We start from the raw sequence: 26,425 nt of genomic DNA on the forward strand, positions 1-26,425 counted from the left end.
AAATTTTGGAAAGTTGCCATGTAAAAGAGAAAGTGAATTTTTGTTTTGTTTTGTTCTGTATTTTGGACATAGGTTTTCAAGCCAATCCAGGGAGCAGAATATCTGAAAGTCACTATGTTGTTTTAAAATAGAATGAAATACAGAATACTAAAATTTTTAATATATTGAGCATATTTGTGCTACATTAGACAACAATTTGTGCCATATATATTTTGGGAGCAAGAAGAGTCTGGTACTAGGGATTGTGCCTAGTACTCGGGCACTCTACCACTGAGTACATCCCCAATCCTTTATATTTTTCCTTTTGAAATAGGGGCTCACTAAATTGCTGAGGCTGGCCTTGAACTTACCATCCTCTTATCTCAGCCTCCAGAGTAGCTAGGATTACAGGCTATGCCACTGTACCTGATTTGTGCTAGATTTTAATCAAGACAAGTGGTAACAGATGGGAGAGTGCTTGCCTTGCATGCACAAGGCCCTGGGTTCAATTCCCAGCACACACACACAAAAAAAAGTAAAGTACTGACCCATACTTTACTTTTGAGACTCTAAAGTACTTAAATTAAAAGTTAAAATATGTTGTATAGTAAAGCTTAAAAATGGAGCAAATCCTATTTCTTTATATTATTTCTCCGCATGAATTAAAAAATCAGTTTAGTGCTTAATTTTTAAATTTGGTATCCTAAAAAAAGTAGAACAAGGACTAATGGAGAAGAAAATTTAAGGAGGCAGGTTGGATGGTTAAATATCTACAAAGGAATTTATGAACATCCATTTCATACAGATTACTCTCAGGTTGTAAACAGAAATATTAGAGCATTCAATCAGAAGCTCTATATGTACCTGTTACATATGCTACAGGAAGGATTTTTGTATTAAAGAGAACTTCTAAGCCCTTTTATTAATATTAAGATTTCATCTTGTTTGTGTATAAGAAAAGTTTGGTTTGATATAGACCAAAAGGAAGAGGTAAAGGAACATTAATAATTCAGGAAGTCTGTGGCAGAATTCATTGGCATGGAACTTTTAATTTTTCACACATCATTTATCCCTGTCCATTTACAAACTTTTCCCTGAAGTTCATACTTTGTTTATTGGGAAATAATATTGCAATGCCTAAGGTTTTTTTTTTTTAATAATTACTTTATGTACTTAAATGTTCATTTCCTGTCAGAAATTTGCTTTGTGGTAAAAATTCAGAAGGGTATTTTTCTTCTCACTCAGCAAGCTTACTTCCTGTTTCCTTTTAGTGTCTTTTGTTTTGTTAATAATAATCTAAATACTTCAGTTCAAATATTTTATGACCAACACAAGAAGGAACAATACTTAAACTCTCTTCTGGCAATTTAAGTTTAAATTAGACTTTCAGATAATAGCTATGAATTTAGCTACTTTGATCAGTTTTTAAAGGTTTTAGTAATGTATCAAATTATTTTCGTAAAAGTGCTTTTTCAAAGTTCTCTGGATTTTGGCTCTTTCTAAAAGTTAATTAACAGTATAAGCATTTATATCCTTATTGGCAGAATATGTATCATTAATTTTAAAGAAGGAAAGTTAAAATATGATTTTTATTGTCTAACTGAGTGTATTTGAATAATTCACTGAAGTCTCTTTGGAATATCTTTAAAAATCCAGATAAGGATGTAACCAATTTTGTTCTAAATGGTAATTGATATACTTAATGTTTGTGGTACATTTATTGAAAATTTGGTGCTTTGTTCCAACTAATTTCTGAGTGATATGACCCAAACCTTTAAATTCTTATAGGCATGAAGCTTTCCTATACAGTACTCTTGTAACTGTTTTTTCTTTTTTATCACAGAATGTACTGATAAATATTTTGTGAGTTATTTTAAACCTTTATGACTTTCCTTGAATCCCCAAACCTACCTCTACAACCTTCCACCTCATCTGTATAGATAATATAGATATACACACACACACACACATACACACTTATTTATGTACTTATTTTAACTGAAGTTATGTTAACTCATCCACTTCAAATTTCCATCTTTTTTTCTGGTTTGGAGGGAAGAGATTCTTTCCATTTTTAAAAGCCTAATCCTTTTACCTTATTGCATTTGTTCTTATTTTCCCAAAGTCATTACTCTTTAAGAGAAATTTGTACTTACTGCCTTTCTACTCTCTTGCTATCCTTATGGCCTCATCATGTTAGAGAAACTTCTTTGTGGTAACATTAATACTATTTTCCAATTCAATGACCATCTACTTTCCAAGTGATGAATATACTTCCTAGTTTTTGTCCTGTGATCTTTGACTCATTTTCCTTTGTCTAGCCTTCCAATGTAGGTGTTTTCCCCAAAATTTTGTCTTGGTTATGTTTAAAAACAGATTGTTCTCCCATGGTCAGTACTTTACTTTTTTTTTTTGTGCTGGGAATTGAACCCAGGGCCTTGTGCATGCAAGGCAAGCACTCTCCCAACTGAGCTATATCCCCAGCCCCGTACTTTACTTTTGAGACTCTAAAGTACTTAAATTAAAAGCTACTGATCTAGATGCTTGGAGTGATATGATTCCTTGGCTGTCTATGATTAATATGCCATGATGGTTAATTTTATGTGTCAACTGGAGTAGACCATGGACATTTGGCTAGACATTATTCTGAGGATATATATGAGGGTATTTCTGGATGAGATTAATTTTTGAATTGGTATACTGAGTAGGGCAGATCCCCATTCTAATGTAGGTGAGTCCTGTCCAATCTTTTGAGGACCCAAAGAATAATTTAGAATTTTGTTCATCTGACCACCTTCAAACTGGGACATTGTGTTTTTGTTTTGTTTCTGCCTTTGGACTCAAAACTGCACATTTGTGTCTCCTGTGTCTCTAGTTTGTTAACTACAGATCTTGAAACTTGTCAGTTCCATAATGGCATGAGTTAATTCCTTACAATCTTACAATCAAACTAAATCAATCAACCAACCAATCTCTCTTTCTCTCTCTTGGAGATACCAGTTCTATGCCCCCCAATGTCATAAAGAGACTGTCCCCTGTTGATGGAACTTAGTCCTAAGTCTCATTTAACCGAGGTGTTATTCTTGCAATGTTCCTGATGAATGCTGACAGCAATTAGCAAAGTGAGAAATTTTCCTGAAGAAAATTTATAGAAACCCCAAAACTTTGTTTCTAGCTTGGAAAAGAATTTCTAGAATAGAATGTTGCTGGAATAGAATATTTTCAGATTATGACCTATATGGATTTCCAGACACAACATATTTACTAGAAAACTCAGTATCTTCCCTTACAAACTTCTTCGTTCTTTGGTCCGTGTATTGATTATGTCTCTTTCATTTCTTGACACGTTTGAGGGAATGTAAGTATTGCAAATATTAATCATTTGCAGACCTCATGTTTTAGTCTGCTTTTAACTGCTATGACTAAAAGACCCAACCAGAATAGTTGTATAGAAGGAAAATTTTACTAGGGGCCTCAGAATTTCAAAGGTCATGGTCCATAGATAATCCCCTCCATTCCTCAGGGCTTGAGGTGAGTCAGAACATCATGGTGGAAGAGTGTGAAAGAGGGAAGCAGAGAAAAAGGTAGCAGAGAAAAAGACTCCATTTGCCAGATACAAAATATACATCCCAGCCAGGAGTGGTGGCACATACCTATAATCCCAGTGACTCAGGAGGCTGAGGCAGAAGTCAGCCTCAGCAACTTAGTGAGCCCTGAGCAACTTAGGGAGACCCTGTCTCTAAACAAAATATTTTTTTAAAGGGCTGGGAATGTGGCTCAGTGGTTAAGCATCCCTGTGTTCAATCCTTGGTACTAAAAAACAAAACAACAAAAAAATGTATACCCACATACACATACATACATATATGCATTCATACATACATGTGCCCCGAAGGCATACCCGGAGGGACCACCTCCTCTAGCCATACTCTACCTACCTTTAGCACCACTCAGTTAATCCCATGGGGGGCGGTTAATTCACTGATTGGATTAGTACTTTGTGATTTGATCATTTCTCCTCTAAACCTTGCATTGTCTTACATGTGAGCTTTTGGAGGACACTTCACATCCAAACCATAATACCTCACTTTTAAACATCTTGAGCTGGAGGGAGAGGACAAGATGTGTGTATAAATGCAGTAAAAAATAGAAAGTCTAGAGTGCCACATAAGAAATATCTTCAGGATTAATGGAGTAAAAAGATGATTTTATACTTATGATTGCTCATGTGAAGTTGGTGGGTGAAGTGTGGACTTGACTTGAGGAATTAGGTATAAAATTTTCTTATTGTTCCAAAAAGAATAGAGGAAAAAAGTACCCAAAATGTTGAAGCTAATATTGAGGGTGAAATAATTGGCAGTCCAGCTATTTTTTTTTTAAGAAAAAGAGCTTTATTTTTTTTTAAGAAAAAGAGCTTTATGATTGTATGTTTAAGTCCAGCTATTTTTTTACCTTTCATGGACAGAACATTTGAGTTAACTTTCCAGATTCTTTTATTACCTTGATGAATGACTAGTTGCTTATTATAATGTATTTCTGTCATTATCAAAACTTATAACTTAAAAGGAAGTACCAAATTCTGAAAGGCACTGCAAAAACAAATTTTTAACTTGTTCTTTTTAGTTATACATGACAATAGAATATATTTTGACATGCATACTTAGAATATAACTTCCTATTCTTGTGGTTATACATGATATGGAGTTACATGGGTTTTATTCATAAATGAACATAGGAAAGTTATGTCTGATTCATTTTACTGTCTTTCCCATTCACACCCTCCCTCACTTCCTCCCAAGTCCCCCCATCCTAATCCAGTGAACTTCCACTCCTCCTTCCCCTCTTCCTATTGTGAGTCAGAATCTGCATGTCAGAACATTTGGCCTTTGATTTGGGGGGATTGGCTTATTTTACTTAGAATGATAGCCTCTGGTTCCATCCATTTACTGGCAAAGTCATAATTTCATTCTTCTTAGTGGCTGAGTAATATTCCATTTTGTATATGTACCACATTTTCTTCATCCATTTATCAATTGAATGGCACCTAGATTGGTTCCATAGCTTAGCTGTTGTGTGTTGAACTGCTATGAACATTGATTTGGCTGTATCACTATAGTATGCTGATTTAAAATCCTTTGGGTATAAACCAAGGAGTGGGATAACTGCGTCAAATGGTGGTTCCATTCCAGGTTTTCCGAGGAATCTCCATACTGCTTTCCAGAATGGTTGCACCAATTTGCAGTCCCACCAGCAATGTATAAGTGAACTTTTTCCCACACATCCTCACAACATTTATTGTTACATGTATTCTTAATAATTGTCATTCTGACTGGAGTGAGAGGAAATCTTAGAGTAGTTTAGATTTGCATTTCTCTAATTGCTAGTGATGTTCAACATTTTTTTCATATATTTGTTCGCTGATTCTATTTCTTCTTCTGTGAAGTGTCTATTCAGTTTCTTAGTCCATTTATTGGTTGAGTTATTGGTTTTGTTTTTTTTATGTTAAGGTTTTTTTAGTTCTTTATAAATCCTTTGTATGAATTATGTTTATTGAATTCCAAATGTTGAACCAACCTGGTAGAGCATTAATATCCAGGATATATAAAGAACTCAAAAAACATTTTCCCCCAGAGCAGACCCTTTTGTATTGGGGCAAAAAGGCAATGCCCTGTGAGCGTCTTTCCCCTGGGCCAGTGGTTGTTTCCCTCAGTTTTCTTCCTTTTCTCCTCATAGTAGGAGTTCTTCAACATGAAAAGATAGAAGTATAAGGTATACAAGAATAAGTATAAGGTGAGAAAGGGGGGATAGATTCCTGTGAGAGTTATTCATTCATGGAAAGCCACAGGATCTTGTCTTTTGAAACCACTGGCTTTGGAGAAATCCTCAATTAGCAATGTGGAGAGAATTAGAATTAAAGTTGTTAGGGTATGAACTGAGTAGATGATTGCAGAGATGTGGATCCACTTGCAATTTCCTTTGAAGAAGGCATATGTTGCAATGGGGAAATAAAGGCAGCTGAAACAAAAGCTTGCAAAACACTTAAACCACACTGGGGTGCTCTGCATGAGAAGGTATTTGAAGTCTTTAGAATACCAAATCAGCAGGTTTCTAAACTTAGTAGAATTCTTGTAGCAGCACCACCTACAGGTCCACAGACAGAGATGAGGATGTTGGAGAGGAAGTAGAGGTCCAGCAGCAAGTCAAGGATGCACCTGACAATCCCCATACTGCAGTCAGGTGAGAAGCAGCTGAGGTCATCTTTGTCTGGACCAATTGACTTGGGAAGAAGACATTTCTTCTTTTTTTAATTAAAAAAAATTTTTTAAGTGCCCCAAGAAGTGTAAGAATCTGTCTTTGAAATATGTAATATCTGGGCAGGTGCAGTAGTGTACGCCTGTGATCTATAACTCGGGAGGGTAAAGCAGGATTGCAAGTTTGAAGACAGTCTGGGCGACTTACTGAGACCCTGTATAAAAAATTAAAAAAACAGCTGGGGATGTAGCTCAATGGTAAAATGTCTCTGAGTTTGATCCCCAATACTGCAAATAAATAAATTAATTTAAAAAATTTTAAGGGTTGGGGAGGTAATTCATTGAAGAGCATCCTTGGGATCAACTCCCAGTACTGCTCCCACCCCCCAAAAATTGATATATTGTGAGGTAGATTGAGAGGAAAACATTTCAGACAAAGAACATGATTCCTAGACAAGATAAGCTCCATTTGTTTTTTATTGAAACAGAATATTGTTCAGACTAACTGGAACATAGATATTGTTTGGGAAGTTGTAGGAAATAATATTGGATTAGATTGTTGCAGACTTGGGATATCAGATCAAAAGGATTTGCTAGGAAATATCAAATCCCATTCTTTAGTAGAGTCTTATTTGCTACCATTCTTGTTTCTATAACACAATAATTGATATGTGATTGGTCATTCCAGATGCTAGTATAATAAGGAAGTAGCATTAGTTCAGACATAATCTTTCCTAGCATATTAACATTTTTGAAGCAATCAAGAGAGATTCAAGGGCTGGGGTTGTCGCTCAGCGGTAGAGCTCTCACTTAGCATGTGCAAGGCCCTGGGTTCAATTCTCAGCACCACATAAAAATAAATAGATAAAATAAAGGTATTGTGTTTGACTACAACTAAAAAATAAAACTTAAAGAAAGAAATTCAAGAGAAAGCTTTAACAATAGAGGAAATTATTAAGAAAAACACTGAAAATCCTGCGGAAGTGTTCTTTTTTAGTGAAAGTGGGTGACTTCAAGAGTGAACTGAATTGCAGTATTGAACTGTCTACTGAAACAGTGGATGCAGGCAAAGAAGCTATGAAGACATTTCCCTTTGAATTATGAGCTTTTTTGTTTGTTTTTTGGTTGATTGAAGAAGTCTAAATTCCTGTATTATACTTCATGTGTGTGTCTGGGAATTCAACCAAGGGGCTCCCTCATCCTAGGCAAGCACTCTACCACTGAGATACATCTCAGTCCTTAACTTCAAGAGATTCGGAGTTTTAGGCCTCAAAACATTGAAGACCTTAATGCTAAGTACAAATACAAGTAAGCATAACTGTGCTAGTATTTTTAGTCAGGGCTTTGGTTGTATAGTTAACACTGATTTTGAGTAGTCTGTGTTAACTCTTTTTCCCAGGAGCCATTTTATTTTCAATTGTGATTTTGGTACAACTCCAGGTACCCCCTTCCCCAAAAATGTGCATGTGATATTCCAGCAGAAAGGGCTCTGCCACCTTTTAAAGGAATCATTGCCTAAAATTTTCAGTTTAATCAATCTTGTGTTTTACTTATGTTGAAATCTGTTACAACTCTTGAAATTTATACATTGTGATTTATTTCATTTCATTTTGAATTGAGAATGTTTGTATTTTAGTTTTAAAGGATATTTACCCTTGAAATTTCTGCCAAAATAAGTATTTTTATGTAGTATATTGAAGCACCTTTAAATGGATTCTCCAGTTTGGCTATTTTTGAGTGGCAAATGGATCTCCCTCAACATTGCAAACAAATTTTTACCAGACTTAACTTTTTGGAGGAATATTAGGATGTTTATATAAGTTTATTAATGGAGAAAATTCCCATTCATTTGCTTCTAAAACTCATTCTCTTTGAATTGGAGTCTAAGTTGAATATATAGAATTCATGGTGTATTAGTGGAGATCCAATTAGGTTTGATCTCTTCATTGTTTTAAAACAGAAGGTAATCCTTTAATTTCATTTAACTGTTAATTTACTTAAGTGTTCATTTCAGGAACACTTTGAGAAGAAAGGTCTTTAGCATTCCGCTTTTCCTAATCAATACAGTATGTTTCTACTCTTGGACAAGTTAAACCAAATAACTGAGATAGGAATCCATATTTAAAACTTTATACTGCTGCGATTTATTTTGCCTATATAAGTTTGTGTTTTTATAAAAATGTTTGTGCTATGCTACTGTATATCTTTTAGAGATCTTTCACCTTTAAAATAAAAACACTTTTTTAATTACAGAAAGACCCAAGTGGGACCACTAGTTTGCCAACTGGAAGATCACTTCTACAAGAAATTGAAGTACAGAATGAGGAGGTGGCAGCTTTTTGTCAATCCATTACAAAGTAAGGACTTTTCTTTGTGAATTACAGATTCTTCAAGTGTTATTTAAAAAAAAACTTGAGAACCAGCTTTTGATAATAATTCTAAAATTTTAGCAATTATTTTCTTTATGTGGCTAAAATTTGAGTTTATCAGTTAATTGACTTATTTCCACAAAGTACAGATGATGCTATTATCTTTACTTGTTAGATTTCTGCTTTTTTTTTTTTTTTTTTTTGCAGCACTGGGGAGTGAACCCAGAGCCTTGCGTACACTAGGCAAGTACCATCTCCAGCCCCTAGATTTCTGCTTTTTATTTATTTATTTTTCTGTGTGCTGGAGATTGAACTCTTGGCCTTATACTAGGCCAGTGCTCTATGCTCTAACACAGAGCTATATTCCCAGCCCAAGGTTTGTGAATATTTAGAAGAAAAATTGAGGTTGGGGTAATTTCTTCTTTTTTCTTCCTTACCTTTTCCTCTTTCCCTCCCTTCCCCTCCCCCTTGTTAAATTGTGGTGCTAAGGATCAAACTTGAGGCCTGTGTAGGCAAATATTCTACCATTGAACTGTACTCACAGTCCCATGAGTAGATTTCTGATATTCTCTTAACTAGCAAAACTATGGCTTACACATAAATTTTGCTATACTTAGAAATGTCTGCTTTTGTTTTAAGAGATATTTAACTTTCCCATAAACTTTCTAGCATAAAAAATACTATTCTACTTATTTAAGAGGTAGTATTATTTATTTATAATAGGCAAGGTTAGGAGGACAAATATATTTTCTGAAGATTAGAAAAATGCAGTTCTGAGAAGGTATGGTAGTACATAGCTGTAATCTCAGCTAGTGGGTAGGCTGAGGCAAGAGGATCACAAGTTCAAGGCCAGCCTGGGCAACTTAGTATGACCTGTCCCAAAATAAAGAATAAAAAGGTCTGGGATGTAGCTCAGTGGTAGAATGGTTGGTTGTACCACCAAAAAAAAAAAAAAAAAAAAAGCCATTCTAAAATATTTTTTCAATCTTTTTTTGTTTGCTTGGTGATACTAGGGATTGAATCTAGGGGCAGTTTATTACTGAACTACATCCCCAACCCTTTTTATTCTTTATTTTGAGACAGAATCTTGCTAAGTTGCTAGCCTTGAACTTGTGGTTTTCTTGCCTCAGCCTCATAGCTGGATTATAGTTATATGCCACTGTGCTGCACTCTTGATCATAAATCTGTCCAATATTGCATCCTTTATAGATCAGAAAACTATTCTAACAAAGGTTTTTTTTCTTGTAGTCAATACAAAGCTAAGTCTCCTTTGCCTCTGGCTAAGTGTATTTTCTTATATCAGGGAACTTTTCTTATATTATGTCAGAACTTACATTACGAGTGCTAGAAACACAGCTTGCACTAAGTTAATCAGAAAGGTAACATACTATTTCACAATCCCCTATACCGGAAAAAGGAAAGATAGAGCAGAGTTCAATAACAGCAAGATCGGGCTGGGGATGTGGCTCAAGCGGTAGTGCGCTCGCCTGGTATGCGTGCGGCCCGGGTTCGATCCTCAACACCACATACAAACAAAGATATTGTGTCCGCCGAGAACTAAAAAATAAATATTAAAAATTCTCTCTCTCTCTCTCTCTCTCTCTCTCTCTCCCTCTCTCACTCTCTCTTTAAAAGAAAAATAACAGCAAGATCCAGAAATTCACATCTATAATCATCTTCCTCCCCTCTGGATCTCCTTTTCTGCTCCCTTTCCTTTTTCCTCTTTGCTCCTTTTTCTTCCTCTGCCCATTCTCAATGCAGGGTAGCTTCATTTTTTCCCATTGTAAATGGAGCTTTTGAAGATAGGGAGAATAGCTACTAAGAGCTGAAACTTGATCAATCAATTTCTCTCTCTCTCTCTCTCTCTTTTCTTTAATTCACTGCTGGCAAACCATGGATTCATACATGCTAGGCAAGCAATCCACCCATATAGCTACATTCCCAGCTTTTAATTTTTATTGTTTTTTACTTGTTCTTTTTAGTTGTACATGATAGTAAATTCTATTTACATATGTTATATAAGCATGTAATATATCTTATTGTAGTTAGGATCCCAGTCTTGTGGATGAACACAATGTTGAGATTCACTGTAGTGTATTCATATATGTGCACCGGAAAGTTATGTCCAATTCATTCCACTGTCTCTCTTATTTTTATCTCCTCTTTCTCCCCTTCATTCTCCTTTGTTTAATCCACTGAACTTCTCTTCTTCCTCTCCCACCTTGTTGTAGGTTAGCATCCACATATTAGAGAGAGCATTTGACCTTACTTAGGTTTGTTGGAATTGGCTTATTTCATTTAGCATGAGAGTCTCCAGTTATATCCATTTACTGGCAAAGTAATAATTTCATTCTTCTTTGTGGCTAAGTAATATTCTATTGTTTACACATTCTACAACTTCTTCTTCTTCATTTTTTTTTTTAAAGAGAGAGGGGGGAGAGAGAGAGAGAGAGAGAGAGAGAGAGAGAATTTTTAATATTTATTTTTTAGTTTTCAGCGGACACAACATCTTTGTATGTATGTGGTGCTGAGGATCGAACCCAAGCCGCACGCATGCCAGGCAAGCGCGCTACTGCTTGAGCCACATCCCTAGCCCCTCCACAACTTCTTTATCCATTCATCTGTTGAGGGGCATCTATAGCTTAGCTATTATGAATTGAGGTACTATCAACATTGATGTGGCCTCATCACTGTAGTATGCCTATTTTAATTACTTGGGGTTGCTTCGAGGAGTAGGATAACTGGGTCAAGTGGTAGTTCCATTCCAAGTTTTCTGAGGAATCTCCATACTGCCTTCCAGAGTGGTTGCACCAATTTGAAGTCCTAACAGCAATGTATGAGTATACCCTTTCCTCACATCCCTGCCAATTTTTATTGTTACTTGTGTGTGTGTATATATATATATATTTTTTTGGGGGGTGGTACTGGGGATTGAACCCAGGGGTGCTTAACCACTAATCCACCTCCAGCCTTTTTAATGTTTTTTATTTAGAGACAGGGTCTCACTGAGTGGCTTAGGGCCTTACTAAGTTGCTGAGGCTGGCTTTGAACTTTCAATTCTCCTGCCTCAGCCTCCCAAGCCCCTGGGATTACAGGCGTGTGCCACCACACTGGGCTCAGTATAGTTTTAATTTGCATTTCTCTAATTGCTAGAGATGAACTTTTTTCATATATTTGTTGATGTTTCATATTTCTTCTTCTGTGAAGTGCCTGTTCAGTTCCTATGCCCATATATTGATTATGCTATTTTTTTTAATCAAGCTTTTTGAGTTCTTTGTATATCCTGAAAATTAATGCCTTATCTGAGGTGTGAGTGGCAAAGATTTTCTCCCATGTTGTAGGCTCTCTCTTCACATTCTTGATTGTTTTCTTTGCTATGGAAAAGCTTTTTTGATACTATCCCATTTCTTGATTTTTGATTTTACTTCTTGCACATTAGGTGTCTTATATAGGAATTCAGTTCTAGGCTAGCATGGTAGAGAGTTGGACCTACTTTTTCTTCTAGTAGGTGCAGGATTCCTGGTCTAATGCCTAGGTCTTTAATCCACTTTTGACTTTGAGTTTTGTGCAGGATGTGAGATAGGGGTTAAATTTCATTCCACTACATATGGATTTCCAGTTTTCCCAGCACCATTTGTTGAAGAGGCTATCTTTTTCAAATATATATGTATGGTACCTTTGTCTAGTATGAGATAACTATATGTGGGTTTGTCTCTCTCTCTTCTATTCTGGATCATTGGTCTTCACTGGTGCCAAGACCATGCTGGTTTTGTTTCTATAATTCTGTAGTGTAATTTAAGGTCTGATACTGTGATGCTTCCTGCTTCATTTTTCTCATTAAGGATTGCTTTGGCTATCTTGAGCCTCTTATTTTTCCAAATGAATTTCATGACTTTGTTTTCTATTTCTGTGAAGAATGTCATCGGAACCTCAATAGGAATTGCATTAAATTGGTATAGTGCTTTTGGGAGGTATGCCCATTTTGACAATATTAATTCTGCCTATCCAAGAACATGGAAGATCTTTCTATTTTCAAAGGTCTTCAATTTCTTTCTTTAGTGTTCTGTAGTTTTCATTGAAGAGGTCTTTTACCTATTTTGTTAGATTGATTCTCAAATATTTTAATTTTTTGAGGCTTTTGTGAATGGGACAGTTTTCCTAATTTCTCTTTCAGCTAATTTATCACTGATGTCTAAGAACACAATTGATATATGGGTACTAATTTTTTATCTTGCTACTTAGCTGAATTCATTTATGAATTCTAGAAGTTTTCAGCTGGAGGTTTTTGATTATTCTAAATAAAGGATCATGTCATCAACAATAGGGAGAGTTTGAGTTCTTCTTTTCCTATTTGTATCCCTTTAATGTCTTCTTTCTAATAGCTCTGGCTAGAGTTTCAAGGCCTGTATTAAATGGAAGTGGTGAAAGAAGTCATCCTTGTTGCAGTTTTTAGAGGGAATGCTTTCAATTTTTCTTCATTTAGAATGATATTGGCCTTGGGTTTAATATATATAGCTTTTCCAGTGTTGAGGTATGTTCCTACTATCTCTTATTATTTTTCCTAGTGTTTTGAACATGAATGGATGCTGTATTTTTGATCAAATTTTTTTTCTGCATCTATTGAGATAATCATTTGATTCCTGGCTTTAAGTCTATTGATGTGATGAATTATTACGTTTATTGATTTTCTTTTTTTTTATTGATTGTTCAAAACATTACAGAGCTCATGATATATCATCTTTCATACATTTGACTCAATTGGGTTTTGAACTCCCATTTTTACCCCAAATACAGATTGCAGAATCACATCTGTTACATACTCACATTTTTACATAATGGCATATTAATGACTGTTGTATTCTGCTACCTTTCCTATCCCCTACTATCCCCCCTCCCCTCCCCTCCCCTCCCATCTTCCCTCTCTACCTCCTCTGCTGTTGTTCAATTCTCTCCCTTTTTTCCCCCCTCCCCCTTGCCCCTCATAACCTCTTATAATTTTGTGTATCATTGAAGGTCTCCTACCATTTCCATATGCTTTCCCTTCTCTCTCCCTTTCTCTCCCCCCATTCGTCTTTGTTTACTGTTAGTCTTTTCCTCACGCTCTTCTTTCCTGTTCTTAGTGGCTCTCTTTATATCAAAGAAGACATTTGGCATTTGTTTTTTAGGGCTTGGCTAGCTTCACTTAGCATAATCTGCTCTAATGCCATCCATTTCCCTGCAAATTCCATGATTTTCTCATTTCTTAGTGCTGCATAATACTCCATTGTGTATAGATGCCACAATTTTTTTATCCATTCATCTATTGAAGGGCATCTAGGTTGGTTCCACAGTCTAGCTATTGTGAATTGTGCTACTGTAATCATTGATGTGGCCGTATCCCTATAGTGTGCTCTTTTAAGGTCCTAAGGGAATAATACGAGAAGGTCAATAGCTGGGTCAAATGGTGGATCCATTCCCAGCTTTCCCAGGAATCTCCATACTGCTTTCCAAATTGGCCTCACCATTTTGCAGTCCCACCAGCAGTGTACAAGTGTACCCTTTTCCCCACATCCTCGCCAACACTTATTGTTATTTGACTTCATAATGGCTGCCAATCTTACTGGAGTGAGATGGTATATTAGGGTGGTTTTGATTTGCATTTCTCTGATTGCTAGAGATGGTGAGCATTTTTTCATGTACTTGTTGATTGATTGTATGTCCTCCTCTGAGAAGTGTCTGTTCAGGTCCTTGGCCCATTTGTTGATTGGGTTATTTGTTTTCTTATTGTTTAATTGTTTGAGTTCTTTGTACATTCTGGATATTAGGGCTCTATCTGAGGTGTGAGGGGTAAAAATTTGTTCCCAGGATGTAGGCTGTCTATTTACCTCTTTTATTGTTTCTCTTGCTGAGAAAAAAACTTTTTAGTTTAAGTAAGTCCCATTTGTTTATTCTTCTTATTAACTCTTGGGCTATGGGCATCCTATTAAGGAATTTGGAGCCCGACCCCACAATATGTAGATCGTAGCCAACTTTTTCTTCTATCAGACTCAGTGTCTCTGATTTGATATCTAGCTCCTTGATCCATTTTGAGTTAACTTTTGTGGCTGGCGAGAGAAAGGGATTCAATTTCATTTTGTTACATATGGATTTCCAATTTTCCCAGCACCATTTGTTGAAGATGCTATCCTTCCTCCATTGCATGTTTTTAGCCCCTTTATCAAATATAAGATAGTTGTAACTTTGTGGATTAGTCTCTGTGTCCTCTATTCTGTACCATTGGTCCACCTGCCTGTTTTGGTACCAGTACCATGCTGTTTTTGTTACTATTGCTTTGTAGTATAGTTTGAACTCTGGTATCGCTATACCTCCAGATTCACACTTCCTACTTAGAATTGCTTTTGCTATTCTGGGTCTTTTGTTTTTCCTTATGAATTTCATGATTGCTTTATCTATTTCTACAAATGCCGTTGGGATTTTGATTGGCATCCAATTAAACCATAGAGAACTTTGGGTAATATCGCCATTTTGATGATGTTAGTTCTGACTATCCATGAACAGGGTACATTTTTCCATCTTCTGAGATCTTCTATCTCTCTCTTTAGGGTTCTGTAGTTTTCATTGTATAAATCTTTCACCTCTTTTGTTAGGTTGATTCCCAAGTATCTTATTTTCTTTGAGGATATTGTGAATGGAGTGGTTTTCCTTATTTCCATTTGAGAGGTTTTGTTGCTGATATACAGGAATGCCTTTGATTTATGCGTGTTGATTTTATTACCTGCCACTTTGCTGAATTCATTTATTAACTCTAGCAGCTTCTTAGTAGACCCTTTTGGGTCTGTTAAGTATATTATCATGTCATCCGCAAATAGCGATAATTTAATTTCTTCCTTTTCTATTTTTATGCCTTTAATTTCTTTTGTCTGTCTAATTGCTCTGGCTAGTACTTCGAGAACTAAATTGAATAGAAGTGGTGATAGAGGGCATCCCTGTCTTGTTCCAGATTTTAGAGGGAATGCCTTCAGTTTTTCTCTGTTTAGGATGATGCTAGCCTGAGGTTTAGCATATATAGCTTTTACAATGTTGAGGTAAGTTCCTGTTATCCCTAGTTTTTCTAGTGTTTTGAACATAAAGGAATGCTGTACTTTGTCAAATGCTTTTTCTGCATCTATCGAGATGATCATATGGTTCTTGTCTTTAAGTCTATTGATGTGGTGAATAGCATTTATTGATTTCCGTATATTGAACCAACCTTGCATCTCAGGGATGAATCCTACTTGATCATGGTGCACAAGTTTTCTGATATGTTTTTGTATTCGATTCGCCAGAATTTTATAGAGAATTTTTGCATCCAAGTTCATTAGAGATATTGGTCTGTAGTTTTTTTTCTTTGAAGTGTCTTTGGTTTTGGGATCAGAGTGATGTTGGCCTCATAGAATGAATTTGGAAGAGCTCCTTCTTTTTCTATTTCTTGAAATAGCTTGAAAAATATTGGTATTAATTCTTCTTTGAAGGTTTTGTAGAACTCTGCTGTGTACCCATCCGGTCCAGGGCTTTTCTTGGTTGGTAGTCTTTTGATGGCTTCTTCTATTTCTTCCTTTGTTATTGGTCTGTTTAAATTGTGTGTGTCTTCCTGTCTCAATCTGGGCAAATCATATGCCTTAAGAAATTTATTGATATCTTCACTATCTTCTATTTTATTGGAATATAGGGTTTCAAAATACTTTCTAATTATCTCCTGTATTTCTGTAGTGTCTGTGGGTGATATTGCCTTTTTCATCCCGTATGTTAGTAATTTGAGTTCTCTCTCTTCTTCTTTTCGTTAGCCTGGCTAAGGGCTTGTCTATCTTATTTATTTTTTCAAAAAACCAACTTTTAGTTTTATCAATTTTTTCAATGGTTTTTTTTGTTTCAATTTCGTTGATTTCTGCTCTAATTTTAATTATTTTATGTCTTCTACTACATTTGCTGTTGTTTTGCTCTTCCTTTTCTAGGTTTTTGAGGTGTAGTGTGAGTTCATTTATTTGTTGGGTTTTTTTTTTTTTTTTTTTTTGAGGAAAGAACTCCAAGAAATGAATTTCCCTCTTAAAACTGCTTTCATTGTGTCCCATAGATTCCGGTATGTTGTGTCTGTATTATCATTTGACTCTAAGAATTTTTTCATCTCCTCCTTTATGTCTTCTGTAACCCAATGATCATTCAATAACATATTGTTCATTTTCCATGTGGTGTAGGATTTTTCCTTTCTTCTTTTATCATTGATTTCCAGTTTCATTCCATTATTATGGTCAGATATGGTGCATGGAATTATCTCCACGCCTTTATATTTACTAAGAGTTGTCTTATGGCATAATATATGGTCTATCTTTGAGTAGGATCCATGTGCTGCTGAGAAGAATGTGTATCTACTTGATGATGGTTGATATATTCTATATATGTCGGTTAAGTCTAGGTTATTGATTGTGCTGTTGAGCTATAGTTTCTTTATTCAGTTTTTGTCTAGAGGATCTGTCTAATGGCGAGAGCGGTGTGTTGAAGTCACCCATAATTATTGTGTTGTGGTCTATTTGACTCTTGAACTTGGGGAGCGTTTGTTTAATGAACGTTGCAGCTCCATTGTTTGGTGCATACAAATTGATAATTGTTATGTCTTGTTGGTGGATGGTTCCTTTTAACAGTATATAGTGTCCTTCTTTATTCTTCTTGATTAACTTAGGTTTGAAGTTGATTTTATTTGAAATGAGTATGGCCACTCCTGCTTGCTTCCGAGGGCCATGTGAGTGGTATGATTTTTCCCAACCTTTTACCTTCAGCCTATGTATGTCTTTTCCTATCATATGAGTCTCCTGAAGGCAGCATATTGTTGGATTTGTTTTTTTGATCCAGGTTACTAGCCTATGTCTCTTTATTGGTGAATTTAGGCCATTAACATTTAAGGTTACAATTGAGATATGATTTGTACTTCCAGTCATGCTTCTTTATTTATTTACTTTAGTTTGACTAGTTTTACTTTTTGTTTATTTCTCTCCTCCTTTACTGAGATACCTCCTGCTGTTAGTTTGGGGCACTATTTTTCAATTCCTCTTCTTGTAGTATTTTGCTCAGAATGCTTTGCAGTGCTGGTTTTCTTGCTGCGAATTCTTTTAGCTTTTGTTTTATCGTGAAAGATTTTAATTTCATTGTCAAATTTGAAGCTCAATTTTGCTGGATACAATATTCTTGGTTGGAATCCATTATTTTTCAGCGTTTGAAATACATTGTTCCAGGATCTTCTTGCTTTCAAAGTCTGTGATGAGAAATCATCGTTAACCTAATTGGTTTACCCCTGAGTATAATCTGCCTCTTTTCTCTCGTAGCTTTTAATATTCTCTCCTTGTTCTGTATGTTGGCTATCTTCATAATTATGTGTCTTGGAGTTCGTCTATTATGGTTTTGAATGTTTGGGGTCCTGTAGGCTTCCAGGATTTGGCAATCCATTCCATCTTTCATCTCTGGGAAGTTTTCTACAGTTATTTCATTTAATATGCTGTCCATTCTTTTGGTTTGAATCTCTGTGCCTTCTTCTATCCCGATGACTCTCAAATTTGTTTTTTTTATGACATCCCATATCTCTTGAATAGATTGCTCATGGGATTTAAGCATCTTTTCTGTATTGACTATACTCTTTTCAAGTTGATAAACCTTGTCTTCGTTATCTGATGTTCTGACTTCTACTTGATCAAGTCTATTTGTAATATTCTCATTTGAGTTTTTAATTTGGTTTATAGTTTCCTTCAATTCTAGGATTATTGTTTGATTTTTTTTTTAAGATCTCTATCTCCTGGTAGAGCTCGTTCTTTGCCATTTGAATTTGTTTGTTTAATTCATTTTCAAAATATACTTTTATTGCTTGGACTTGCTGTCTCATGTCTTCTCTAATATTCCTTTCCATGCGAGTTAGGTATGCCTTGAGTTCTTTCCCTATCCCTACTTCTTATGTTTCTATGTCTTCCTGTAGAATTAAGTTGTCTTGCATTGTTTATACTCCTTTTTCCACTTGTTTTTTCATGCTGTCCTCGTTACTTTCCAGCTCTATTTGATTGTCGTGTTTCTGCTCTCTTCTATAGATTTGTTTTGGTTCTGTATTACTCTGATGTCTCTCCTTTGTGTTGTTAAAACTATGCCTGCTAACGTGGATTCCGCTGGGAAGGAATTCCGATGTCCGAGCTCCAGTGATGACACTACTCTGCTATGACAGGCCCCAGGCTCCTTGCCGGGCTGTCCTAATGAGGGGGTGCGACTGGACTGTCTTTGTTTGGTTTCAGCTCCCGGTCGCGGCAGGCGGGTGGTCTCCAGCTGCCCAGTATCACAGGTCGTGGGCGGGTGATCGGTCGCCCGCGTTCTCCTACTGCCCAGTTACGCAGGCAGTGGGTGAACTGTCACCGGCGGGCCTGCGGTTTCCAGCCGCCCAGTCACGAGGGCCTTGCCTCTAGTCTCCTGGTTTCTCCTGCTAGACCAGATTTCCCCTGAGTGATGGTTCTCGGCAGTTCAAGCTGTACTCTGGGCCTGCCGTTTGTTGGGTGTGGAGGGTGACTATTGGGAACCCCGGCACTCTATTGTTTTGTTTCTGTTGTGGGGGATAGAACTGAACCTCTTTCTTCCCCCTCTGAAATCCCGTACTCAGCCCGGGGGTCAGTGCTGGCTTGGCTAGCAGGATTCCACCGAGTCGCAGCCACTTTTCTCCCTGCTAGCTAATTAATCCCTTCTCTGAGGCGCCACGCCTTCTGTAGCCGCTGGGCAGGCTGCGCGAATCCGTCAGCCCAGATCTCAGGGATCACACAGTTGGCTATTGGGATCCCAGGCACTGTATCCTTTTGATTTTTTTCTGCTTGCCCCTCCCCCTGTGCTGGCTAGACAGGTTTCGTTTTTGGCTGCTGATGGGAGGGGGGGTTGAAGGTCAGGTGTCTCTAGTTTTCCCCTAGTCTTTATGCAGGCTCATTCTGATACTCCCTCCCCCGGAAAGCCTAGGAGAGATTTTATGCGAATTCCCCGATGTATGGGGGATGAGCTGAGTGCCACACACCTGTTTTGTTGTTGCAATCTGTCGGAGAGTGGCGGTGGATACTTCAGCTTTCCAAGATGGTGGCCGCTGATTGCCTTGGTGGAGTTTCCGCTCTGGGGGATGGGACTGTACCACTTCCTTCCCCGTCTGAAATCCTGTACTCAGCCCGGGGGTCAGTGCAGGCTTGGCTGGCGGGATTCCACCTGATCGCAGCCCCTTTTCTCCCTGCTTGCTAATTAATCGCTTCTCTGCCACGCCTTTTGTAGCCGCAGGGCAGGCCGCTCGAATCAGTCTGCCTGGATCTTCAGGGTCCCACTGTTGGCTATTGGGATCCCAGGCACTCTATCCTTTTGATTCTTTCTGCTTGGCCCTCCACGTTTATTGATTTTCATGTGTTGAACCAACCTTGCATCCCTGGGCTAAACCCACTTGATCATGGTGCACTCTTTTTAATATGTTTTTGTATGGAATTTGCTCTATTAAGAATTTTTGCATCTATGTTCATCCATTATATTGGTCCAAAGTTTTCTTTCCTTGATATCTTTGTCTACTTTTGGTATCAGGATGATACTACTTCATAGAATGAATTTGGAAGGGTTCACTCCTTTTCTGTTTCATGGAATAATTTGAGGAGGATTGGTGTTAATTCTTCTTTGAAGGTCTGGTAGAAATCTGCTGAGAATCCATCCAGTCCTGGGTCTTTCTTTGTTAGTAGGCTTTTAAGCAATGAAATTGCTTTAAATCAATCTGTTTAAATTTTCTATGTCCTCGAGATTCAATTTGAGTAGGTCATATGTCTCTAGAAATTTATTAATTTCTTCAGGATTTTCTAATTTATTGGAGTATAGATTTTCAAAATAATTTCTGATTATCTATTTTAGTAGTGTCCATGGCGATATTTTTTTTTTCATCACGAATTTAATAATTTCAGTTTTTTTCCCTCTTTGGGTAGCTTGGCTAAGGATTTATCAGTTTTGTTTATTTTTAAAGAACCAGTGTTTTGTTGCTTTTTTTTTAATTTCAATTTCATTGATTTCAGATCTGATTTTAATTATTTCCTGTCTTCTAATGATTTTGGTGTTGATTTGTTCTCCCCCCCCCCCCCAAGGCCTTGAGATATAATGTTAGATTATTTATTTGGTATCTTTTTGTTCTTTTAATGAATGAGCTCAATGGTATCAACTGTTTTCTTAGAACTTCCTTCATAGTGTCCCAAAGTTTTGATATGTTGTATCACTATTCTCATTTACTTCTATTTTTGTATTTAACCTCTGGTTTCTTCTGAATATTTATTATTCAGTAGTATGTTATTTAGTCTCCAGGTGTTAGAGTAGCTTCTATTTTTTTCCTTTTGTTTTTAATATATTAAAAAGCAACATAGTACAAATGGTGTGATATTAAAAAGGATTCAAATTTTTCAGGAATGAATTTTTATAAACAATTCTGCAATGAAAGGGAAACAGCATCTTGATACATAAAAGTTTGGTTAAACAATTTGATTTTAAAATTTTAAAACCAGGGCTGGGGTAGTGGCTCAAGCGATAGCGCGCTCGCCTGGCATGCGTGCGGCCTGGGTTCAATCCTCAGCACCACATAGAAAAAAAAAATAAAGATGTTGTGTCCACTAAAAACTTAAAAAAATAAATATTAAATTTCTCTCTTCTCTCTCTCTTTAAAAAAAATAAAAATAAAAATTTAAAACCAGAAAATGTTAACATTACATCCTTTTCCAATATTCAAACAAAAAAAGAGCGACCTGTACAGTCTCCTTGATAATAAAATGTGTCTTTGTATTCACATCCTGGGCACATTGAAAATGTTAAAATTTCTAAAGTCTGAGTGAGAGATACAGCACTTAAAGGCTTTATGAATTTTTTTCCCCAAAGAGAGTATTTTCAGTAAAACATTTTTCCATTTTATCTGACTATGCACTCATATTTTTTGTTCTTCCTGAAAAAGATTTACACTAACACTGTAATTTTTAATGTAAAATATACATGTAAAGATATTTCATCTCCTGAGACCAGTCATTCAACATGATTGAATGAACAAATTCTATAATTTTAGACTGAAATAGTATGTGTACATTTATATGTTCAATTGGGGTAAAACTCAAAAGAGCATGTCATAGAATTTACACTTAAATTCTCTCAGTTATGCAATATGATTTATCCCCAAACTTAATCCAATAATCGTTCTAAATAAAATGTATCACTGAAAAGTTTTTTTAATTTATTAACAAAATACAGATAGCCTTTGCAGACTATCAAGTTGGATGTTGTTATATACACCAAAATCTGATTTACTAACAAATTGCAATACAAAAGGATAACACATAATTAAAATATTTGCTTTATAATACAACTACTCTATACAGTTCACCCTTCCTAAACTACCTAAAATGATTAGGAATTGTGGCACTTTCTTTTGCATAAAATCCTTTCCTCTTCATAAAGCCCTGAGGTGAAATGTTATTAATATAATAAAATTGAAACCACAATTCTTCTGATAGAAGTATTAAACTGTAGCTCTAGGTTTTAAAAAACTTATAAAAAGAAATGTGGCAACTTGTAAAGCTGCTTTATAGTTTTTCAAAATATTTCCATACCAACTTAGTCAAACAGGCCTAAAATGATCCCATGATACAATGTCCGTTTACTAACAGTTAGTGTCGAGAGGAGCGCCATTTTCTATCTCTACTGCTGTCTCTTCTCTTATACTCACGGCTCCAGCCGTCATGATTCCTATCTTCATAGAAGAAATCATCTCTGTTTCCTCTGTAATGATGATCAGATCCATGATCGGTGTAATGCTATTCACGGCTATAATGTCTATCTGAAAGGTAGGGATGAGAATTCTGTCTGACTTTTCGCTGTGATGCGTCTTGGCGTCACTGGGAGCTTGAAGACTGGTTGAAAGTATGATTATGTGACTGAACTGATGGTGAAATCTTGACTGATCCACATGTGAAGACCCAAATTTCCCACCATATGACATCTGTCTCAAAACACTGTTCATCACTGTTTGTCTCTGATAATTTTCTGGAGAAGAAAATGATCTCTGTATTACTTGTGCCGATGCTGTCATGTTATCCACAATCCTTTCATACCTGCTGGGAGATGTAGAAGTAGGACTTGAATTTCCAACATGATGCTGGGAATATGACAAACTGACAACCTGTGAGGCATGACTACTTCCTGTTCTAAATTGAATTTTGATGGGCCTTTCAAAAAGTTTGATTCCATTAAGAAGATTCATAGCATAAGGAACAGATACTTCATGTTTGAAATTCACAAATGCAAACTGCTTTGGTTTACCATCCTTATCTTTTGTAATTTTCACCTTTATTACTGGCCCATCCTGGTGGAAAAGCTTGAAAAGTAGTTCCTCTGTCACTTTAGTTTCAAGGTTGCCGACAGAGAGTGTGGTCCGCCTCTGCTGCCACTGCCCCTTCTCAACCTATTTTTTTATCTTATCATTGATTTCCAATTTCATAATGGAATTATGATCTGATAGAATACAAGGTATTTATATATTTTTTGTATTCGTTAAAAGTTGCTTTGTGGCCTAAGATATGGTCTATTTTAGAGAAGGATGCATGTGTTGCTGAGAAGAAAGTATATTTAGTCATTTTTTGAATGAAATAGTCCACATAGGTCTGTTAAGTCTAAATTATTAATTGTATTTTGCTTCTTTATTTTTGATTTGGAAAATCTATGTGATCATGAAAGAGGCATGTTAAAGTTAGCCAATATTATTGGGCTGTGGTCTATTTGATTCTTTGTTTTTGTAGTGGGGATTGAACTCAGGGACACTCAATCACTGAGCCACATCCCCAGCCCTATTTTGTGTTTTATTTAGAGACAGGGTCTCACTGAGTTGCTTAGCATCTCACTGTTGCTGGGACTGACTTTGAACTTGTGATCCTTCTATCTCAGCCTCCTAAGCTGCTGGATTCACAGGCATGCACCATCTTCTTGATATTGAACAGGGTGTGTTTGATATACATACATACTCCATTGTTTGGGGCATAAATAATTCCTTTATGCTGTATTAAATGACCTTCTTCGTCCCTTCTGATTAACTTTGGCTTGAAATACACCTTATCTGATATGAGAATAGAAACCCTTGCTTGTTTATGAGATCCATGTGAATATTCTTTTTTTTTTTTTTTTCCTATTTTTCACCTTTAGACTGTGGATGTCTTTGCCTATGAAGTAAGTCTCTTGGGGACACGTATTGTTGGGTCTTGTTTTTTTTTTTAATATTTTTTTAGTTATAGTTGGACACAATACCTTTATTTTATTTATTTTTATGTGTGTTAAGGATTGAACCCAGTGCCTTGCACATGCTAGGCGAGCACTCTACTGCTGAGCCCCAGCCCCAGCCCCAGCCCCAGCCCCAGCCCCAGCCCCAGCCCCAGCCCCAGGTCTTGTTTTTTAATACATTCTGCTAGCCTGTATCTTTTGATTGATGAGTTTAGGCCATTTACATTCAGTGTTATTTTACTGAGAGATGATTTTTATTCCCTTTCATTTTGATTTACTTCTAGTTTTTAATTTGAACTAGTGTTTCCTAGTTCTTCCTGTGTTGTTCCTCCCTCTGCTGGTTTTCAGTTTTATTTTCATTTCTTCTCCATGGAATATTTTATTGAATATATTTTGTAGTGCAGGCTTTCTAGTTATGAGTTCTTTTAACTTTTGTTTATTGTGGAAGGTTTTTATTTTATCTTCTGAAGCTTAATTTTGCTGGGTATAGTATTCTTGGCTGGTATCCATTTTCTTTCAGAGGTTGGTATATATTATTCCAAGACCTCCTAACTTTAGGGTATAGGTTGAGAAATCATTTGAAATCTAAATTGGTTTACTTCTATGTGACCTGTCCATTTTCTCTAGTAGCTTTTAAAATTCTAATATTATGCTGTATGTTGGGCATTTTTATAATAATGTGCCTTGGTGTGGGTCTGTTGTAATTTTGTGTATTTGGGGTTCTGTAAGCTCCTGTATTTTGATTTTCCATTTCATTCTTAAGGTTTGGGAAATTTTCTGATTTTAATTCATTGAAAAAATTGTGCATTTCTTTAGTTTGTATTTCAGAGCCTTCATCTGTCCCCATGAATCTTAAATTTGGTCTTTTCAGGTTATCCCATATTTCTTGAAAATTCTGTTCATAGCTTCTTAACATCTTTTCTCCATGGTCAGCTTTATTTTCAGGATTATATATTTTGTCTTCATTGCCTGAAACTCTGTTTTCCTAGTGGTCTAGTCTTTTGTGGTGCTCATTGAATTTTTCATTTGTTTTATTGATTCCTTTATTTCAAGGATTTCTGTTTGTTTCTTTTTCAGAATCTTATAGAGATTCTTTATTGAAGTGGTCTTTTGCTTTTCTGTACTTTCTCTTTGATTTTACTCCTTCGTTTTTTCCCTCACAGATCAGTTGTATCAGAATGTTTCTGGTACCTCACAGTTTGGAGGAAGACAAATAATAACAATGACCAATGCAAACAAACAATATACAGCATTCAACTAAATACTTAGTTCCTACTATGTATGATGTCTACAATGTTGATTGGCACAATAAATAAAAATGGTTTGATAAGCAATTGCCAACAGTTAAAACAGCAAGTTTACAAAAGGTTTTGCAATTTCAAAAGAAGAATAGGGTATGGGCAGAAGATATGTGGGATGTAATGATTATGAGAAATGATGAGAAAATATAGAAGTAAAAGCTTGAAGGAAGAGTGGAAGAACACTAGCATTTGGCAAAAGCAAAGAGAGAATCAAGAGAAAAATAGTCAAGTAAAAAACAATACAAAACAAAACCAAATATACTAATCAAAAACCCTAGCCCTCAAAACACAGAGTCATGAGAAATAACTACCTTCAAAAAATGTTAGAAATGAGAAAAGAGAGACAAATATGTATATGTATAAATGCTCATGAACTATTTAGCACACAATCAAAATTAAATTAAAAAATTAAATAAAATAAAAAATTGTAAGAAAGGTTCCTGATGAAAAATTAAGAAATTGTTTCCATTGCAGTGATCAAAAATTGTCAATGAGAATGTCTGTTGTCTGTTCACAAACATTTTTCTTTCCCTTTTTTCTTGAGGTATGTACTGAGCACAAGAGTAGTGGCTACAGTTGGTCAGATCCTTCCTCTTTTTGTGTTGTTCATCAGGTTGCCAGCTGGAGTTCAAAAATTCTTGCCTCCTCTTCTGGGCAGTATTAAGTAGAGCCATTATAGAGTGTTGTCTGCTCCACTCTCAGCTGGGGTCACTATTAGAGTTCTGTGAGAGGAGTTCCCATAGATGGAGCTTCTGAAAGCTGGTTTTAAGTCTAGGTAGGCTCCAGGTAAGTGGTAGTGTTATCCCGGTTTGTATGCAATAGGGGACTCAATAACTTGCCTTAATTTACACAGCTAATCAGTAGTAAAATCAGAATTCAAATCAGGTGGTCTAACTGTAGAAGTTTTGTACTGTTACGTTTGCTACCTCTTCAGAATCTTTCTTCCTGTCATCCCTGTTTTATTTTATACTTATGACTTGATATTTTAATCTGTATGGAAGCAAATAGATAATATTTCTAGTATTCATTCCATTTATAGCCTTATGAAAAACAGATAGGGGCTGAGAGTGTAGCTCAGTGGTAGGGTGCATCTCTAGCATACGTAGGGCCCTGGGCTCAGCCCCCAGATCCACAAAAAGAAAAAGTGGAAAAAATGGAGTGAGAGAAAGAAAAACAGGAGTGCACTGGAACCTGTCTTCTAACCTCTAGAAAAAGTTTAATGAAGCCCGGAATTTAAAGA

The 26,425-nt window shown here is 36.2% G+C and overlaps 1 protein-coding gene and 1 pseudogene across 6 annotated transcripts in view; one reads left to right on the forward strand and one right to left on the reverse strand.

Moving 5' to 3' along the window:
* The window catches only part of Pik3c2a (phosphatidylinositol-4-phosphate 3-kinase catalytic subunit type 2 alpha), a 119,532-nt gene that overhangs the window by 28,496 nt on the left and 64,611 nt on the right, over window positions 1–26,425 (forward strand). For all 6 annotated transcript variants that reach the window (XR_013437737.1, XR_013437738.1, XM_078046404.1 and 3 more), the window contains one exon: window positions 8,484–8,587. Coding sequence is in view for 4 of the 6 variants with exons in the window: in XM_078046404.1 (XP_077902530.1) it covers window positions 8,484–8,587 (104 nt within the window). In the remaining 2 variants the exon portion in view is untranslated. The remainder of the gene's footprint in view (window positions 1–8,483; window positions 8,588–26,425) is intronic.
* Window positions 21,883–23,053, reverse strand: LOC101964288 (RNA-binding protein 7 pseudogene; annotated as a pseudogene).

This window comes from Ictidomys tridecemlineatus, chromosome 4 (genome assembly GCF_052094955.1).
Source record: "Ictidomys tridecemlineatus isolate mIctTri1 chromosome 4, mIctTri1.hap1, whole genome shotgun sequence".
Classification (NCBI taxonomy): domain Eukaryota; kingdom Metazoa; phylum Chordata; class Mammalia; order Rodentia; family Sciuridae; genus Ictidomys; species Ictidomys tridecemlineatus.